Here is a 15,336-nt window from a genome sequence, read left to right as displayed (position 1 = left end):
TTTAGTGGTAACTAAGATACATAAGAAAGAACAGGAAAACAAATAACCATTTTATAAACATTGATTATAAAACTTGAACTTTGAACTTGTTCTTACTGACACAATGAGAGAAGGCGACGGGAGGGTGCGGTAGGGGTGGTCGCACGCACTTTCACGCATAAAATACAGGTATTTTTTAATTTATATAAAAAATAAACTTATATTAGGTTTTTTCCCAAATTAAAGTTAAATTGATATACACTTAATGTCTATTTGGTTCACTCCAAAGAGTTTGAAAACTTTTAAAATAGTTTAATTGAGTAATATAATCCTTGTGTTTCATTATATTCCAAATATAGACTTTATCTCAATCGTCAACACATTTCGTAATTCAATAGGTCTCTCATCGAGACATTCATATTTACAAATGTAGACACACATGCATTCAAACACAGTGACGCTGACTTCAGAATTCAGCACTTTCAAATATCCCAGAGGCTTATCATAGTTCATCAACAGAGCAAAACGCTTTGGGCACAAAAAGGCGCTTGAGTCGAGTTTGAAATTTATTTTGATTACCAGAATTTTTATTGAATTTATTTTTTTGGTGTTGAGATAACATCAGTGTAAGTTGTTGAATTCAAAAGTTGTCCCTCCCTCTGGTTTCATATTGATAAACGTCACAGCTTTGAATTGAATTTGCAGTACACGATCACCTCAAGAATATAGAGACAAGGAAAAGTCAGCAAGCCCAGCTCCCTGAAAGCTTCTCAACACGACTCTCTCTATATCTCATTTTTCTAATTTTTCTAACAAAATGTTTGAAATAAAATTAGATATCATGTTGATTCAGCTGTAAATTAAAGTGGTTGAAGCGTTTCACCAAAACTAGTGAAATGCCATTATTTAATCCTCTAGTTATAATTTACAGGTAGTCATCCCTGTGTACTCGATCCACCACGATCCACAATACTACCCGGATCCGGAAGTTTTCGATCCTGAGAGGTTCTCTAAGGAAAACAAGGCTCAGAGACCTGCTTACACGTACATGCCTTTCGGGGAGGGACCCAGGATATGTCCCGGTATGTTGTATTTCTCTCTTTAATTTTTATTGTTATTTTATCATTTTTTTATCGTCATAAATTTTCATTCTTCTATAAACAATTTGTTTGTTTATTAGTTGTGAACATTAAATCAATTAAAAACAGACACTTTCTATAGTTGACCTATCGCTTTAACTGACTTGTTAGAAGTATTTTCTCTCATACCAATACGTGATTGCTATGAAGAAATTAATTGAACGCGTATTTTTATGTTCAATCGTTAAGAATAGTCTAGTATCCAAAATTTCCATCACGTATTCCTACATAACTTTCTTGTGTTTAATTGGAAAATTATTCTGACAGCTATTATTGTAGACTAAATTACTAGATTACATTTTGGCGCTGCTACCCCAAAGTTTTAAATAAATTGTGGATAAATCAGGCCAAAATAAACCAATTCTAAGGACTTTGTGTGATCTGGCAAGGTTACGCAGAGCGTTGATGTCTAAAGTGTTTCATGCTGCTTCGCGCGATTTTCGTAAACTTTGTCGTGTATGAGCACTTCTGGTTCAAGTGAAGTATATTTCCAATGCCGATGTAGAGTTTACCTTGTTGCCACAATCAAGAAAATCTGTCAAAAGTGAATGTTTACTGCTATTGTACACGTACACGTACTGTATTATAAAGTGGTCTAATACTCAAGCTTTAGTTCAATCAGGACTTAAAGAAAAATGTACATCAAAACTTAGCGCCTTCCAATAGTGTTTGGCTATTCAATATACGTAACTGTCTCGTAATTGCAGTTTATAATGTGCAGGTGCATTGATAACTTTTATATTTTACAGCGCCGCCTGGTGGTGAGTTACATCAATGAGCATAGCATATAAACCTTCTGCGTAGAAAAATGCATATACATACAAATTTTCATAATGATCGGTCAAATAGTTTATGTTTCTATAAGGGACATGCAGACAAAAGTTTATTTTTATATATAGATTGAATGTGCAGCTATGTCCTCCTCATTCACAAGGAGTTATAACTTCATTCTATCAGCAACTGTTACCTCATTTTAAAGAATAAAAGCATATATATATATATATATATATATATATATATATATATATATATATATATTTATATTATGTTATTAACTCCACTTATAGGGTTATCTATTTATATTAATGTAATGAAAATAACTAAAACCCTTTAAATTAAAACTTTTTATTACATACACGTGTTTCGGTTTTTAACCATCTACAGTCAAAAATGGATATCAACCCCAAATTGTAGACAAAATGATTAAGAAGAAAACAAGAAAAATTAATAAAACCAACAAAATACTACCTAATCATAATACTACAGAAATTCAAAAATATATATGTGTACCATTCAATACTAAATTAAACAAAGCTGTTCGAAAAACCTTTCAAAATTCAAAATTCTCCATCAGTCACCAAACAAGAAATAATACATTTAAACTTATTGAAAACAAAGTCAACCAAAATGATGACAAACAGGAATTATACAAACAATCTGGAGTATACAAAATTAACTGTAGTGACTGTGAAAGCTATTATATTGGGCAAACTGGAAGAAATTTTAATAAAAGGTTTAAAGAACACATACAAGCTTTAAAAACAAATAACATGTCTACAATAAAATCAAATTTTGCTGAACACCTATTGGAGACTGACCATAACTACACAAATATTGAAAAGAACATGGAAATTTTAGATATCGAAAGGAAAGGAGAGAAGTTAAACACAAAAGAAGAATTACACATTTATCTAAATTATAATAAAGATCCTCATAACATTTTAAATAGTAATCTGAAAAATAAGACAAATCCAATTTTTGAACAAATTAAAATATTAAATACAGATTACTAATAAGAAAATTACAACTGTGTCATTTAAATTTAACATATATTTAAAAGGTCCACATGTGTATATCTCATTGTTTATTATTTATTTATTTATTTAGAGGTTAATGTACACTGAAGATGGTTAAAAACCGAAACACGTGTATGTAATAAAAAGTTTTAATTTAAAGGGTTTTAGTTATTTTCATTACATTAATATATATTTATAATATATATATATATATATATATATATATATATATATATATATATAACTGGGGTGATCTGTGGAGTAAATGATGGTATTGAAAATTCATATTACTTATAAATATTTTAATTTCATTCACTGATAACCTAACATATAGCAAGCGTTATTTGTTTATTTGCCATGACGTAATGGATCTGACTAGTTTTAATGTTCTAATATTTTCTTGTACAGGTTTAAGGTTTGGTCTCACCCAAGTGAAATTGCTACTAACGTACCTTGTCCACAAATACAAAATCCAGCGCTGTGACAAGACTCCCGAAAAACTTACTCTGTCAGCTTCTCCAGTCCTTGTCTCTCCAAATGAGCAACAGTGGATCCGACTTGAGAAGAGGTGGTGATTGCCGAAATAACCGAGAACAATTTGTCCAAGTTAACCACTGTAACAACTTATTGTTTTACAGAATAACGGGTTTCCTGTGCTTGTCACGGTTATGTCTTACACCAAAACCGAATCACTACATTTCGAGAAAGTGTATTGCTGTCTTCTCTAATTGTAAAGCTCTAAATCATAAGTTTTGGGATCCATTAAAGTTAACAAATTAAGATTCATGGCAATGAACAAACCGAATTCAACCGTCACAACAAAAATTCAAATCCTTTACTTTACGGCTAACCGCAAGAAAATATATGACACAATGCAGAAGCAAACACGATGTACATATTCATGGACACTGTTTATCGTAACAGGATAAAATAATATTTAATGACGTTACTGTGGTGTGCCTGTTACTAAAAGTATTTTTTTGTACAGTATTTACAGATATATTTTACATCCTGTTACAATTTTTATATTTATAAAATTGCATATTTACAGGTTTTATTTCCATTTTGGATTTTTGACTATCTAAAAGAATATTTTCGATAGAAGAGTTTGGATTATTTAAAAATAGCATAGTAGATAAATCACTGTCTGATATCAAATTACATGACAAGCTGATGTATGGGTTATTAATGTTGTAACGTTGCTAATGTTGTATAGGAGGTGTGAGAACTTTAACCGTCCTAGATGAGAACAGCTGTTTAACAAACCTGTTACCAACATCAGTCGAACTGTCTTACAGAAGGCTACAACCGAATTGGTCATTGGATTTTAATTTTCTTCAAACCTCGTTACGTCACCGCCCGGACTTCGCTCCCGCGTTTAATACAATTACTCGTCCTATTCCAGCAACACGAAAAATATTGTCCAGAACGTGATAGAAGTGTAAAATGCCAACTCCAAATATAATGAATAATTAAATTCCCAACTCCTTGGTTTAGTAATCCCATTAAAACATTACAACGTCGAATAGTAATAAAGTGCCTTTCCTGGCACTTACTACTTTTTATAAAACTGGCTGTAGTGAACCTTAGAACCTCGGTACCTTACTAAAATAACCTAATAATATAAACCAGAGCGTCCCAAAGTGTACGTAGCGCCGCAGCTGTCTCCCTAAAGAAGTAAAAATAAAATCCATTAAATTTAAGGTTATTGTGCTTATTTATTGATTTTTGCTGTAATATAGATATATGCATCACATGATTGACTCAAATAAGTTTGACTCATCTTATTTTTTCAATTAAGTCGGCGATTTTTCGCCAATTGATAAACATGACATGTGGCTGCAAAAGAAGAAAGATCTAACGAAAACGTCAACAATTCTAGGCCAAAATACCTTCTAGCCTAGATCAGGGGTTCCCAAAACTGTTTGACCCCTATACAGATCAATTTCGGTGGAGCGTTGCACTCCAATATCTCATCCCATATACGCTGCTATACATTTTATTCCACAAGCTGTGATGTATTCATTAAGTTATAATACATGTTAGGCTTTATATCTTAGAAAATCATTATTGATAACGATATTTATAATCATGTTATAATAAACAATGAAGGAAGGAAAAGGTACACTTAAAAAACTAGAATGAATAAACATTTGCATCACTGAAAGAGAAGAGTAAAGAAATTATAGTTACATAAATAATTAATACTTTTACGTGTTTGCTTAAATAGAACACGGTGAATATTAAATTCGTTAAATATTTATTTATCATATAAATAAATTTAAATATAATACATAAAAACTTATAACTATGCCGGTTTTAAATAAACTAATTGTTTATAAGACCATTACTAGTTATGTATACTGTCAAAATACCACTATTAACTATATAGTGTATCTATTTAGACACGAGTCTATTTAACAGTGACACAGTCTATACTTATTGACACAATTCCATCTGACACGATCGCGAGTTTTGTCACTTCACAAGTTCATTTCTAAAACTTTACTGACTTGCGGTGTTACTACAGCTCTTATAAGGATTTTGGCTCTTCGAGAATATTCAAACTCCTGAATTTACTAGACAAGTGGAGAAGGTTCACAGTGCCCATCAATCGCTCATGTAGTAGGTGCGGAAGGGCCGGATCAAAAGAACTGACCCAACCCATTGAGTGCTCTCTCTCCAACTACACTACTAATCTATTATCCCTTTTGTTATAGTCAGGGATCTTGAATGTTCGATCACATTCCCTTTTATCAGAGGTTAACCTGTCTATCTGGAACATTCTCCCACATTCTCGTAACAATACGCAATAATAAATGCACTTTATTGAATGAAAAATCGTGCTTTACTTTAAATCCTCTGCAGTAATGTAATGAATGATGGGGTTTGCTTTATCAGTTTATGAAATCGTGGTAAGCTTAATGTAGTGAAACTACCTTGAGTTTTACACCGTTAGAACAATATTCAAACTCAAACACCTTAAAGGTCTTAATTTTGGTAGTAGTATAATGGCCGATGCTAATTTTAAAGACTTTGGAGAAACATTTTGTTAACGCACAATGTTTCCGTCTTTGAAACAACTATTGCATGACATCTATAAGAATTCATTTATGTTACAATATTAATGTAAAACTTCTGTCATCAACTAACCGTCCAAGTTGCAGTTCTATCTTCTAAAGTGTACCTTGAGAAAGGTGAAATTTCATCGGTACAATGGGTAGGTATCTTACAAATTTAAAAAACCCAAGCCTTGAGGAAACGCAACAGACCATTTATATTTCTACAGATTTATCATTAGATAATTCCCACCCTAAGTCGGTTTAATTTAATTTTAGTGCAGTATTGATTATATTAATTAAATAACTCTTCGAGGGTTGATACATTTGCTAGTAATGACTACTGTAATGTTTCTGCAATTGTCGAATCTGCTATAAATCTAAATGTAAAGTAAACCTCACGATGCGGCTGTTCTGGCAGCCATCTTGATTTGAATCCCTAACAATAATCTTAAAACTCAAACACAGTTACCCATGTATTTTTGGTCGTAAAACAAATAGGGATGTCTTATTTTATTCGTATAGTTAATACGACACACCCAAACGCATTTGTATATTTTTAAATATATTTATTGCTGTCTCGAACTTTTTTGCACATCCTCATTGAAATTCTCAACGAATACAACTTTATAAGAAATATAAAAAATCATTGGAATGCTTATTCGGTCGTGAGTCTACTACCAAAAGTAAGGATCGTTTTTGTTTTATTGGAATAAAACTCAAGGTTTTATTCCAATAAGCCAGTAGGTTCATCACGATTTTACGAACTTATAAAGAAAACCACATCCAACATCACACTACTGCAGAAGATTTAAAGTATAAAATTATTTTTAATCCATTAAATTTCAATTGTTATTTTGCATTAATTATTTATGTAAATATAACTCCTTTACTCGTCTCTTTCAAAGATGCAATTTTTTATTCAGTCTTATTTTTAAGTGCATCTCTTCCTTTCATCACAGTACATGATAATAAGATTATAAATATCGCTGTTAATAATTATTTTCTAAGATCAATAAAGCCTTACATGTATTATAACTGAGTATATACATCACAGCCTATGGAGTAAAATGTATAGCAGCGTATATGGGATGGGTATTGTATTGGAGTACGTTGCGCCACCGAAATTGATCTGTTAAGTAAAAGGACCCGTGGGTCAAAAAGGTTCGGTAACCCTTGATGTAACCTACTCCACAGAATGTGATGTAACGTAAAACATGGATTTTCCATCTCGAAAATTTGAGAAGGAAGTTTTATCATGGGAGGTAGGAGTGAGTAAGCACTTTTGGCCTTAGTTTTTATTTTTATTGTACTAGCTGAAGGTCATATTGTGTCCAAAGTTTTGTAGATAAGGTTGCCCTCGTAGGCAGGTGTTCGTCTCATCAACAGATTGCCCGATTCCATGAAAAATGAACAAACGCCCTAAGGCGTTAAAATTTCGTCTGAAACCCTTTTTAGCATCTAAGGCATGTTATAGTGCCGGCGAGTTTTGGATTATAGTTGGGAGACCTCCAATCTAGAGGACTGACACTGGAGTTGGCGGTGGAGAGAATTGGCGAGTGAGTGGTGTGCATGAATGTAAAGATTGTATGTCTGAATCTAGTATTGTGAAAGGATGTAAAAATTATAGACTAATCCGAAGTGACTTTTTCCATATAATTTTTACATTGTCCACGGCAATAAAAAGTGTTACTTTGATTTTGTTTTTATTCCTATGAAAAATGCACACAGCTTAAATTCGTTAGGGCTCGACATGTGATGAAGAGAGCAAATGTCATGTTCAATTATTGCCAGTATTCATTATATTAAGATCAGAAATATCCTTAATCATGTTATCCTTCCAGCTTTTTCGTACACTTTTGATTTTTGTTTTTGTTGCAGTTTTGTAGTTTTAAACGTATTTAATTTTAGTACTGTATAATTTATTACTAAGTTGTATTAGAAATAAGGGTTTTTATAGACTATTTCTTACTTCTTCTTAGAACTCTTCCCAGTTTAATTTAATTTAAACTTTAACATACACTACTTTATAATAAACTTACCTTTGGGTGACAACAGGGTAAAGTGAGTTTATAGCATAACTTAATGCATTTTAATTTAATTGAGAAAGTATTAACTGTTGTGGAAATATGTTTTATATTGACAATAATATTGTCTACGCCTATTCTCGTTAATTATAGTTTACGTAGTTAGTTGATTATTGTTCTTGCTACACTTTGCACATTATTTACACGTTTTTAGCAACATTTCACATTTAGCATTAAAACTCTTTCTCGATAATTAAACAATAATTAATTTTAGTTAGCCACGAATATATTATTATAATACGACAGTTGAGTACATTCAGTTTGTAGGTTAATTAGTGTCTACCCATACTCTGTTTTTTCACTTGTGTTGTTGTTAATTTTGTTAAAGCAATATTAAACTAAATGGATCTTATGACTTAGAATTTTTTTATCACTAATACTCCAGGTATCCTTTACCCACAGTTCCAAGGAAGTCGCTAATGTTCTAAGTGCATGAATTCCAATTTAGAGCTGTAGCAAAAGAAATTAGTACGAGTACAATACTAAATAAGCTATTCTTAAAATATCCTAGGAAGATCTAAATATGAATGACGTGTTGTACCATAAATATAGTTTTTTTTTTTTTTTTTTTTTTTTTTTTAGAAAACATATAATTAATTTTTCATACAATTTTGGAAAGCTCGAACACAAATTGTTGGCGAATCTGGTATATTTCCAAAGCTGATGTAAAATTTTCGATGTAAGGTTTTCGGCTGTCCTGATAATTTCCAATTATGTATGGAGTCTTTTTTCAGGGTTCTTAGACTCCAATAGCAGTTTTAGAGATCTGCTATCTGATCTCTTCTTCAGGTACATAACTAACTTAATAAATAAATGCAAACTAGGTTAAAATAAAACAAATCATACCAGAGCGTTGTGACACGCATGTCAGGAATCAAATCCACTACGTCCTTCTTCCAGCATGAAACCACCTGCATTCTTTAGTTCAGTTTTAATAATTAGTGTTGTGTTAAGTGCATGTTTTACAGTTAGTACAGTTGACACACAACATGGTGGTTGTGATTCCTAACTGGTATGATTTGTTTATTTTAACCTAGTTTTTAATTATGTGTTAGGTTATTTATTTACCTGAAGAAGAGATCAGATTGAGATCAGATTTTATTTTATCATTGAGCAATGGCAAATGTCCGGAAACCCTCTGCTCCTCCACAATCCTTCCATCGACAAAAAACTTCAAAAAAAGAATGTCCGAATTCGCTTGCAATTATTTTTCCTTTACCGGGAATCGAGCCCGAGACGTTCCGATTACGCTGGTAAAGGTCAATCGAAAACAGAAATGGTGAAACAAAGAGACCCGGTGCGTGATGCCAATTGTCCAAACCGACAAATTTGAGTTGCAATCACCATAATGTTCTCCCGGCTCGACGCCATGAGCCGTGTAAGAAGCACAGGAAGTCTGTATGAAGTTTCCGCCAAAACAGTTGATTACTGTGGCATCAGCGAGGTAATAATATCCTTGCGGCCTGAAAAACAAGGAGCACTGAACCGCACGCGTTCATTCACTTTTCGGACCATAACCCTATAAGTGCCAACTATATTCGGTCTAGAGTACTACGTTACACGGGTTTTGAAGTTTTACAAACATATGTTGAAAGTAAATAATAAGTACACAAAAATTTTAAAACACTGCAGCTTATTATACAGAGTATCCCGTAACTCTCTGGACAAAGGTATATCACGTTATTGCTCAGGTCAAGGCAAACATCACAATATGAACGTGGGTCTCTTATGCCTAGTTTCCCATCTGTCTGTCTGTACGTTTTTTTAGATAATAATTAATATCTTAAAAACTAATAAGTTTAATTATATCAAATTTGGTTCAAATAATGGAAAGTAACTTCCCTGGGGGCAGGGAACACTGTTTTAACACCTTAACTGCGACATAAGTCGACAATGTAAATATATTTGCTAACGCTCAGCTAAATCCTGCGGAGTAAAACGCTCCATCATCGAACTCAGTGTTGCCCATGTAGAAATTAAGCTTCGTGCAAAATTGCAAAGGTCAGTTAGTTTACGAGATATAGTCGGACAGACAGACAGACCTAGGTAAAATATAAATTTGTCAGCCCCTCGAGGGATAGACTTCTATAACGCTCAGCCCAAAATACAATCAACGATAAGTTTACTAACAAAACGGAATACGTGTTCTATACTAGTCGCAGATAAAAAAAATCCACGGTAAACGATTTACAAATTGAAATAAGACGTTGTTCACTCAACGAAGTAACTTATAATATAATATTGACGTATTCCCCACATTTAAACATGAGAATAAATTTATTGATACACATAACTTCAAAATATTGAAAAATAAGGTCAACAAATTGTGTAAAACGGCAGTAATTGGTTTTTTAAACGCAGATTGATGAATAAAAAGTTAAAAATTTGAATAAGTTGAGTTATTAAATTGTACAAAAGTTTTTTTTAATAATTCGAGGAACTAAAAAATGAACAATTACTATTCTAATTAAAAAAAAGTGTTCAAGGACAATTCTACCAATTTGCATAAAATGTCGATTTATTGTAATGAACCGTATGTTATAAATATTTTCAACAACAGATAATTAATAATTAGTAACAAGAACTGATAAATCAACAGATAAGGATGTTGTGGTGCTATACCACATATTCGGCTTTTCCTCTGCGGTCATCTTTCGCCTGATACTTTGGGAACCGCAATTTTTGTTACTAAACTGCTTTGAAGTTGCCTAAACATTTTATTTGGGCTGAGCAATAGAATTATAAACATTATAAATTGTTTATTCTCTGTTAGCGCCAAACATTATTGGAATATTAGTCATAAGATCCTAGTGTATTTTAAAAGCAATTCCGTTTTTAGCTATTTCCAAACAGTTACATAACATGGCATAACTTTGTTATTAATTATCAATTGGCCAATTTTGTTTTTGTTTTGTTTTATTTTATTTTGTATGTAAAGTAGACCCTCTAAAACTTCTTAAATATAAAAACAACGGGTCTTTTTCGTTTAAGGGCCAGCACAAAAGACCCTAGCTTGCCTATTCAAAACTCAGATCACGCGATGCTTGCCCGCTGCGCAGCGCTTTGCGCTGCTTGCTCTTTTAGAAAAAAATTAACTCGAGCTTGCAAAGTCCAAGCCCAGATCAACTCACCACACTTTATTGAACAAGAAAAACTATAACGCGGGTTTCATTACAAGCAAAAGATAAGCGGAGCGTGTTTATCACTGATAAGATAAGACGAGTTTATACTAGAAGTAGTACCTGGACTACTGCCCTACGAACTAATAACACCAAAAAAACGATTAAATGCACTGTCAGTCAGGTATGGTATGTGTGTAAGGTGCTGGCCCTTAAACGAAAAAGACCCAAACCAACTTCAAAAATATAACCTCACAAGAACTTTATTTTCCACATATGTACCAATTTTTGTCAAATACATCAAATAAATGTAACGTACTGGTTTATCAGTGGTGTTTGTGTGCACTATATAACATGTTTAACAAAAAGAACATTTAATTCAATTTCTATTCATTTAAAAAATGTTGATTAAAACATTTAATGATATTATTTTATTTCTTAACGTTCTGTAATCGGTGAAATTTTATGTATGTTTTTAAACCATGAAGTTGAAACTGAAAAGTTTAAATTATCTATAGATAATACTTATTACCATTTTTACTATGTAGTGAATTCACTTAATGTAATAAATATTATTTTTGGTATATTTATAGATATTTAGTAAATTACACACTATAACCAACTACAGTAATATTTAAGAAATTACAGTGATCTGATGTTTTATTTTGCATAATTTCCTGTTTAATCTGACATAAAGCTGTATTTGAACCCAACAAACATTAGCGAATAGTTATAAGGGAACTATGTCTGCGTACATAACTGTCTTCTAATAGAATAGTTTAGGAGTAAATTCGGTTTGAAGTAGCTAATATAGTTCGTTAAGAACTAATCAAGTTTCCTCATAACAGTTTCACTAACTAATTTAAACATTTATTAGAGAAGCAAGCATTTTCTCTCCACTCCAGGGCATCGTTCGTGGATCATTAATAATTTAATCCCTCTAGTAAATTTATTAATACACGTTTTGTCTCTAATTAAAGTACTTTAAGTTTATAAGCGCTGTTTAACATTGCCTATAAAATCTTGATTTGTTCTAAGTAAACGATACTTAACTTTTAAAGGACTTTTATTACAAATATCCTTGATGGAAAACATTATATTTTCATTATTTTGTGAAGAAAATTAACAATCCATTACATTAGTACATATTGATCGTAATTTACGAAATAATTAAGTTGTAAATATTTATATGCGTATGACATTAGTAGTAAGTAATTTATGTTACATTATATTAAGTTAATGTTGTGTTAATGCTTCAAGATTAACTGTTGAATCTGTCAATGCTACGGCTGTGTATATAATTGCAATTAAGGGTAAAAGCAAGTTGTGATTATTTTTCCTGTTGGACCTGAGAAAGAAAGAAAGGGCCATATTTATATGAACAGATCCAAGAAAGTTGAGAGTTTTGATATGGATAGTGAGTGGTCTTAGAAACGTCTTTGAAGCCACGTTGTATTGAAAATCATAAAGTCCCAGCTACTCCCTTGGTGAGCAGATAATTATAAATGCCTGTGCACATTGGTATTTTGTAACGCACATGTAACGCCCATATTGCGTTACAACACATCGATAGTTGCACTTTTCAAAAAGTGTGGAATAAAATATTATACGAGCAATATTCTATTTTTCAGGTATTTAATCAAGTTCAATATAATGAACTGCTTAAGAATACAAGTTTTTAATCAATTACACTTTTTCCAAATATTTAAAACAAGATTTTTTTGAAATTTCAAGATTAATCTTGAGAACATTAATTTATTTAAAAATCTAACACAAAATATACTGAACTTACGTGGCATTCAAAAAGAACCTCAAATCCTGATATTGTTCATATGACTTATTCAGAATCTTGATATCTTATTCATTAAAATATACAGGATTCGAAACCAACTTTTTACTGCCTTATTTGTATTACCAACATTCCTGACTATGTCACAAGCTGCCTAATCGTCACTCATTCTTTGAAATTTTATATTTAAATTATATAACGTCCAAACATGAACCAGATAACGGTTTAGAAATTTCAAAATATCAGTTATACATAGAGTACATATTCGACTAAGAAAGTAGAAACTGAATTCCAAAAATACGAGTATGAGCTTTCTAATTTCAATCGTCAAATTTAAAACTTTTAATTTTCTTTACAGATAATTAAGTCATTTTTGTAATCTTACTTTTTATTTTTCTATTGATGCATCCTTACCGACCAATTATCTTTTAAAAACCACAATCCATTACTTCCAAGTATATAAAGCTTATTTATCACATCATTTCACTAAATTGTAAATATTTTTCTTCTCGTCATTACAAAACTACAGTAATATAAACCGTTACAGAAAGGAAATGTTGAAACCTTCATTTGCTTTATGTTTATGACGCAATACGCATGTTTATGGGTTATGATCGGTGAAGATTGTACTCCTTGCACAGATATCCTTGAATATAACACATTGTAGTTGAAAATGTCACTCCTGAAAGAGAGAGCTGCTCAATATCTTTACTGGAAAGTACTGAAAATTGCATTGCCATATATCAGGCGTTGGAACAATAATTATAATACTGTCGGAATATTTCGAAGCTGTATACTTTGACTTGTGTATTATTAATTTATTCTGAATAACATAAAATATCCGCCTAATTTTCCTACGTTTATTTTTACACCTTACTCTCCATTTTACCTATACTAAACATACCTTGTTATTATTACTTGTATTCAGTTGTGTGGGTCCGAAGATGTTCTCATTAAGTGCGAAAGGCCCCACAAAAATAAAATTTATATTATTGGAGAGTTTGTTTAAATTAATATATAATTTCCAATAAGAAAAGATCTTCAAGAATTTATATTAAACATGTTATACGGAAAGTAGCAATCATTTAGAAAAGACATTTTTACATCCCCTGTAAGATAAAAGAAATATTGTGTCGCCCTAATGAGTGATACGTTCAATAACACTCAGCCACATTTCATGGTTTGACATCAACCATCATAGTACTCATTCTTGGCTATGTAGAAATGAAGTGTCAGCATGCAAGAAATGTGAATCATGCAAAACTGACCGCGTATAAATAACTAAAGTCACACTTCAAGTCAACAAACGATGATCTTGTATGTGTTGGGGTGGTTAGGTTACATATGTAATAAACGTGATAACCATAACGTGTGGTGGGATTTTAACACGTGATATAAAAATATTATGCGTTAAAATACTAAATGATTGTTACAAGTTTATTTATTCTGCTATTTTCTCACTGCCGTCATGATTACAAATGAGCAATCTTAAGATGTTTGCTAACGCTCAGCCTATATCGAAATAAAGCTTCACCCGAACTTCCACAGGTCAGTTCGTTCTTGATTCAAGATTCAAGATTTAAGATTTTTATTGTTGAAAACCTGTACAGCATAACAATGGTCAAAGGTCACTAAGGCTAGAATATAATGGCAATTAAATTACTCCTAGGCATATGAATAAAGGTTTACAATGGGTTGGATCCGGAGCGCCACATATTAACCTGACTGCCCTCTTCTGTAACGTAAAAACATTTGTACAACATCCGGAATTACCCCATAAGGAGGTACCGTAGCTAAGATGGCTTTGAATGTAAGCATAGTATTTGCTCAGAAGAGCCCCCTTTAGTCAGTTTGTAAAAATATGCCCACGAACTTCAAAGCACAGATTTCTTTCCTTTTTGGTAACAAACTAAGTGCTAAGTCCTGCACCTTCCCAGCATTCCGATCAACTTATTAGCACAGCACCAGTCTACAGCTATGTTTGTCTTATCTTCTAGGGTGTTATGGGCCTCCATAGTACTACTATCCCTCACATTTAAACCTAAGTCATCTGCGAATAAAAAACTATTTACATTGGAATTAGCTAAGTTGCTAGGTAAGTCATTAATATATAAAATAAACAACGTAGGCCTCAAGATAGATCCCTGTGGTACACCACGAGGGACGGGGAGAGTCTTAGAAAATTTTCCATCAGTACATACAGCCTGCTGTCTACCCTCTAGGTAGGATTTTAAAAAATTAACAGCTAAGTTGTCAGACAAATAAAATTCCAACTTATTTACTAAAACACAGTGGTCTACAGTGTCAAAGGCCTTGGACATATCAAAAGATCTAAAAACTACTTTTTCATGACGTTCCAAGCCTTTGT

General features: G+C 32.1%; 1 protein-coding gene across 1 annotated transcript in view; it reads left to right on the top strand.

The window, feature by feature from the left end:
* The window catches only part of LOC124358992 (cytochrome P450 6k1-like), a 37,835-nt gene extending 29,423 nt beyond the window's left edge, over positions 1 to 8,412 (top strand). The window contains exons 9-10 of the mRNA XM_046811292.1: positions 911 to 1,061; positions 3,323 to 8,412. Of these exons, the coding sequence (XP_046667248.1) occupies positions 911 to 1,061; positions 3,323 to 3,489 (318 nt within the window). The 3' untranslated portion in view covers positions 3,490 to 8,412. The remainder of the gene's footprint in view (positions 1 to 910; positions 1,062 to 3,322) is intronic.
* Positions 8,413 to 15,336: the final 6,924 nt, after the last annotated feature.

Source organism: Homalodisca vitripennis, chromosome 4 (assembly GCF_021130785.1).
Source record: "Homalodisca vitripennis isolate AUS2020 chromosome 4, UT_GWSS_2.1, whole genome shotgun sequence".
NCBI classification, from domain to species: Eukaryota; Metazoa; Arthropoda; class Insecta; order Hemiptera; family Cicadellidae; genus Homalodisca; species Homalodisca vitripennis.
This window is presented reverse-complemented; position numbering and strand designations above follow the sequence as displayed.